This window comes from Phoca vitulina, unplaced genomic scaffold, assembly GCF_004348235.1.
Source record: "Phoca vitulina isolate PV1807 unplaced genomic scaffold, GSC_HSeal_1.0 scaffold5, whole genome shotgun sequence".
Lineage (NCBI taxonomy): Eukaryota > Metazoa > Chordata > Mammalia > Carnivora > Phocidae > Phoca > Phoca vitulina.
In genome coordinates this window covers 79,077,805-79,084,168 of record NW_022589708.1, presented here as the reverse complement: position 1 = coordinate 79,084,168, position 6,364 = coordinate 79,077,805, and the positions used below count along the sequence as shown (strand labels likewise).

The 6,364-nt window shown below is 39.3% G+C and overlaps 1 protein-coding gene across 1 annotated transcript; it reads left to right on the top strand.

Moving 5' to 3' along the window:
• The first annotated feature begins 523 nt into the window (after positions 1–523).
• On the top strand, positions 524–6,106 carry LOC116631262 (peptidyl-prolyl cis-trans isomerase A-like). The gene is made up of 2 exons (XM_032402449.1): positions 524–527; positions 5,559–6,106. Exons 1-2 carry the CDS (start codon positions 524–526, stop codon positions 6,104–6,106), a joined length of 552 nt encoding a protein of 183 aa, XP_032258340.1.
• The last annotated feature ends 258 nt before the right edge of the window (positions 6,107–6,364 follow it).

Here is a 6,364-nt window from a genome sequence, read left to right as displayed (position 1 = left end):
CTTCCCCGCGGAGCAGGGAGCCCGATGCGGGGCTCGATCCCAGGACCCTGGGATCATGATCTGAGCGGAAGGCAGACGCTTAACGACTGAGCCACCCAGGCGCCCCTGATGTGGTTTTTTTTTTACCACAATTTAAAAATCAAAAACAAGAAATTCTTCCATGAGACCACAGGGATTAAGTGCCCTTTGGTTTTATTTTATTTTATTACACATTTTATTTATTTATTTGAGAGAGTGAGCGAGAGAGAGAACACCAGCAGGGGCAGGGTGGGGGGGAGGGGCAGAGGGAGAAGGAGAAGTAGATTACCTGCTGAGCAGCAGCCCAATGCGAGGCTCGATCCCAGGACCCTGAGATCATGACCTGAACCTAAAGCAGATGCTTAACCAACTGAGCCACCCAGGCGCCCCTACCTTTTGGGTTTAACCGTAGGTTCTTGAGGATCAAATCTATTATTACCTTATCTTTCTTGTATGTTTCCTTCATATGTTAATTTAACCGCAGAGACAAGAATGTCAGGGCTAGATGGGTAACACACAACACACAGAGACACACAGGTGCACACACAGACACACATGCCTGTGTGCCCAAGAAGGGGAGGAGGAAGGGGAAGAGGGAGGAAGCAGTTTGCAGCCTTTGGCACTTGAACCCCTTCATTTTAGACAAGAAAGCCAAGTGATGGGCAGAGTTCTGCCAACCCTGTGGCACTAACTTGCGGCAGATTTGAGACTCCAACCCAGTGGTCTGTCCTTGAGCAGTGGATCCTCAAGAGCCACGGAGATCTGATGATATAATGGTGAAGTCTGCAATTAATTTTACCTCCGCATCATCCTACATCTCTGTAGTTTTTTTTTTTTTTTAAAGATTTTTATTTATTTATTTGACAGAGACAGTGAGAGAGGGAACACAAGCAGGGGGAGTGGGAGAGGGAGAAGCAGGCTTCCTGCCAAGCAGGGAGCCCGATGCGGGGCTCGATCCCAAGACCCTGGGACCATGACCTGAGCCGAAGGCAGACGCTTAACGACTGAGCCACCCAGGCGCCCATCTCTGTAGTTTTTATGTATTCTGTTGGGCTTGACCTAGTTACTTTAACTCCCTGCTCTACAGTTTCTGTAAAATGGAGATAGTAGTTCCTGACTTCATAGGATGGTTTTGAAGAATAAATGAAATAATATTCAAAACACAGTGTTTGAACCTGAATAAGTACTTAATAAACATCAATTGCTAGTATCATTACTATTATTTTAAATGGGTCATGTAGAGATACTGTTATGTAAGGTATTATAAATTGCTTTACATACCTTCTCTCATTTAATCCTTACAACAAAAAGGTTATTCCCTTCTTTCAACTGAGGAAATTGAGGTCCCGGGGGGTTAACAACTTACCCAGGGAACCCAGGTAGCAGGCAGCTAGATGGCTAGATGACCTTCTACTATACAATGGCAAAATCTCCTTGGATTTTCTTTCTTGTCCCTTTGCCATCTTCTTTTTATAAGAAATTTCACTCATGTATAGGCCTGTGCACTGTCCTTGAGTTGGTCCCTGGTGGCATTCTACTTCGTCCTATCTTGTTTCTGGGCATATCAGGATTTACACTGTAGTTACCATTCTTTAGTCCTGCCTTTTAAATTTAACATTATAAAGTGAGCATATTTTTATATTGTGAAATATTTTTAAAATACAATTTTTAGTGGCTAAATGGTATAGGATTTTATGACAATGACACCATTTTTTAGCCATTCCCCTAATTTTAGGCATACTGGTTGTTTTCAGTATCTCACTGTTATAAGTAACTGCGGTGCTTTTCCTGGTACAGACACACTTATGCACATTCCTGATTATTTCTCCAACGTGGAAATCCAAAAGCAGATTTTCCAGGTCAATAGAGATGATTATTATAAGACTCTTTGTCACATGTTGAGGAATTTCTATTTCATTAATCCCTCACTAACTCTGAGAATTATAATTTTTAAAAACCTTTGCCAGGTTAAATGCCATGGTAACTCATTTTAACTTGCCTTTCTTTTATTACCATGGGTCACACTATTTTTCTTCCCATTTTTTATTGGCCACTTGCCTTGTTCTTTTGCAAATTGCTGTTGCTATCCTTTGCCTATTTGTAAATCGGGAAATCTGGGTGTGAGATTTTATGAATCAAGAGTATCAACAGCTTGATTTATATATTACAAACATTCTGGCTCTCATTTTTTTGTAGTTTTCCACCTATTTTACTTAATATTGTAAATATGTCTAATGCTCCTAGTCATTTGTTATAGTAACCTTTATAATATTCTTTTTCATCTTTTGTTTTCAGCAGTTTCTGAACTTGTTTTAAGTTCAGAATTATTTGGCCAGTGTGTAGTAGGGCAGGATATTTTTTTAGAAGCTCCCCAGGTGATTTTAACACATGGCTCAGGTTGAGGACGACTGCTTTCAACCATACTAAAGACAATCTTGGCCAGTCGACATATTTTTCTGCTTTTAACATCAATATATTTTAACCCAAGTATTTTCATCTACACATGTCATGAAGTTTAGCTCTTGTACCCCAAATACCAGGCACTTCCCTTTGGCCGTGGTCACATAAGACATCCAGTGAGATTTGTGTTTCCACTATGCCTTTCTGGAACTCACAAGGTGATTTTACTGTCATTTTCTTCATAAAACTGTCTTAATTTGCCTCATAAGTATATTGCCTCCTCTTAGATCTTTGTTGCTTTTTGCAGCTCTAGGATTTTATGGAGACACCATATTAGGGTCTCTGCCTCAGAATTGTTCTGTCTTGCCTTAAAAGAGAAACCCAGCCTGACAATGTTTGCGGTGATGTTTCCCAAAGGCAAGGTCTGAAATCACTCCTCTCGTGGCATCTTTACCTGCAGTCACCCCTTTCCTCTCACTGACTTGTCTTTCTCTTTATAGTTAAAAAAATCAATGGTGAAGTATCTGTGGATTCTTTGGGGGTGTTCTTGAGGGAAAATTCTGTCCCCTTTACAAATCTTTGCTGTGTTGCTTTCAGTTGGGGAAAATATTTTCAAATTATTAATCTGGCTTTCTTATTTGGGGCCTTTTTAATTTCCTCTTGTTTTCCATTATTACTGTCCTTTTTCTGCCTCAGCTGCACAGTCTATCATCTGTGTGGGTGTACAGCTGTGATTCAGGTGCCGGAAATCGTGAACTTTCTACAGCTCTGACTATGCATTCTGCTACAACTTGTTTCTCGCTCATACTTCTTTGGATGGTTTCAACACTTTTATGAAATTACTAGTTTGACTTTTTTTCTCATTTCAAGTTTAAAGGGCATTTTAGGCATGTGCATTTCAGTTTAAAATTTTAACTTTGGAAAATATTTCTCTGGGAGAAATAATACATGCATATGTGTTACAAATGAAACAATCCTTTACACAAATAAACTGAAAAGTAAATGTGTCCTATAATCTCAACCCCCCAAAGATAAAACCATACTTAACTGGTGTATAGTCTTCCAGAATTTTATTCTATAGTCATACAAATATATTCTTTTATTTCTTGTTTTGTTTTTTCAATACTGGAGCCACACTCTACATGCTATACTTATGACAACTTACTTGGTCACATACTAGATTGTTGCCATATTCCCATTCTTTTTATTGCTAGACAATTTGTCATTCTATGGATGTGCCGTACATTTTTGGAAATAATTCCATATTAATAAACATTTAAGTTGTTTCTATTTTTTCCCATTATAAATAATCCATTGGTAGCTATCCAGACACATGTAAACATACAGGTATATCCTTCTGTAGCTTTGCAAGAGTTTATATTTTCAAAGGATAAATGTCTAGAAGTAGATATGTGGATGAATATTTTCAATGGTTCTTCTGAGTGGTAGTACTCATTTCTATTTCCTCAGACTCTCCTCTAAACTGACTATTATTAGCTCTTTCTCTCAGAACGTCCCTTAACCTGGCTATTATGATTAGCTTTTAAATCTAAGCAATATTTTGTCTTAATTTGTATATTTTGAACTCTAATAAGATTGACCCTTTTCCAAACGTTTATTGACCATCTGTGTTGCCTATTTGTTTCCTTATTACTTTTTCATTTTCATTCTTTTCTTTTTTATCTGTGGAAGCTCTTTATGTATTAGAAATACTAACCAAGGGGCACCTGGGTGGCTCGACTGGTTAAGCGTCTGACTCTTAATCTCAGTTGCAGGTCTTGATCTCAGGGTCATGAGCTCAAGCCCCATGTTGGGCTCTACACTGGGCATGGAGACTACTTAAAAAAAAGAAAAAGAAATACTGACATATATGGGATGAAATGTTTCACTTTGTCCCAAGTGCATTTTGAGTTAACGTATGCTAGGGGTTTTTTCCATCTAGAAGTTTTTAACTTTAATACAATCAAATCTATCTTTACCTTTATGGGGTTTTGGCCTGATGTCAAGCTAACAAAGTTATTTAAACTCCAAAGTTACATAGACATATTCCTGGTTTTTACTAATAAGTTCATAATGTTGGTTTTCACTGTTTGTTTTTGTGTTTAGAGCATTAATGGATCTATGATTTGTTTTAGTAGGTGGTTTGTGTTGAAAGTCAGGCTTCATTTTTCTTCTAAAAGGATTATCAATCTTATTCTTTTTTTTTTTAAGATTTTATTTATTTATTTGAGAGAGTGAGCGAGAGAGAGAGAGAGAGAGAGAGAGCATGATAGGAGGTAGGGGCAGAGGGAGGGGGAGAAGCAGACTGTCCTGCTGAGCAGGGACCCTGATGTGGCACTCGATCCCAGCACTCTGGGATCATGACCTGAGCCGAAGGCAGACGCTTAACCGACTGAGCCACCCAGGCACCCTACCCCTAGTCAATCTTATTCTTAATAAAAAATCATTTCTCTTAAAACTGGAAACAAGGAAAAGAAGGGCATTATTCCAGGCCTAGCTCTATTTTAGGAAAGACTGGTCTTGACAATTTTTAACCTTTAAAATATTAAAGGTACATAACACTTGTACAGAAAAGGGTCCAAACCAAAGATATATAAATACAGGCAAACATTCATGTAACCAACAATACAGTTGAGAAACGAAATCTTCCCCAGCACATTCAGGAGCTCCCAATCTGCATGCCCTTTCCCCATTACTACCAACTCCCCACTCAAATGGTAATCATATCCTGACTTTACAGGTAACCACTTTCTTGTTTTTCTTTATAACATATGCACCTAGGCACGTTTCTCAAAGCCAAAAAGCTTAATTTTTTCTGTTTTTTAGACTTCATATAAAATGAAGTCAAGTTTTAATTTACTCAGTGCAATTTTCAGTTGATAATCACTTGGGTTATTTCCACAGTGTGGGTGTTTTAAACAATGGGAATTTATTTCTCACAGTTCTGGAGGCTGGAAGTCCAAGATCAAGGTGTCGGCAAGTTTGGTTCCTTGGCTTGCAGATGGCCATCTTCTGTGTGTCCTCACAGGGCCTTTCCCCTATGCATGCACATCCCTGGTGTCTCCAGCTTGCTGGCCCATCCTGCAGATTTGGGGTTTGCTGGCCTCCATAATTGTGGGAGCCAATTTTTAAAAAATCAGTCAGTCAGGCCTTACAGCCACCACCTTCCTGGAGCCACCCATGCCACCCAGCCGTGGTCAACTCCACAGTGTTCTTCTATATCACCATGGATGATGAACCCTTGGGCTGTGTCTCCTTCGAGCTGTTTGCAGACAAGGTTCCAAAGACAGTAGAGAACTTCCATGCTCTGAGCACTGGGGAGAAAGGATTTGGTTATAAAGATTCCTTCTTTCACAGGATTATTCCAGGATTTATGTGCCAGGGTGATGACTTCACATGCCATAAGGGCACTGGTGGCAAATCCATCTATGAGGAGAAATTTAATGATGAGAATTTCATCCTGAAGCATAGGAGTCCTGGCATCTTGTCCATGGCAAATACTGGACCTAACACTATCAATTCCCAGTTTTTCACCTGCACTGCCAAGACTGAGTGGTTGGATGGCAAGCATGTGGTCTTTGGCACGGTGAAAAAGGGCATGAATATTGTAGAAGCCATGGAACACTTTGAGTCCAGGAATGGCAAGACCAGCAAGAAGATCACTATTGCTGACTGTGGACAAATCTAATAAATTTGACTCGTATTTTATCTTAACTACCAAACCATTCCTTCTGGAGCTCAGGAGAGCAACTCTTCACCCCCATTTGCTTGAAATATCCTATAATCTTTGTGCTTTTGCTGCAGTTCTATGAGTTCCATATTTTTCTTAATCTCCTCCAAGTCTAGCTGGATTGCAGAATTAAGTTTATGATTTTGAAATAAAAACTAAACAACAAAAAAAAAAGAAAAAATCAATCACTCTCTCTCTACACACACACACGCACAC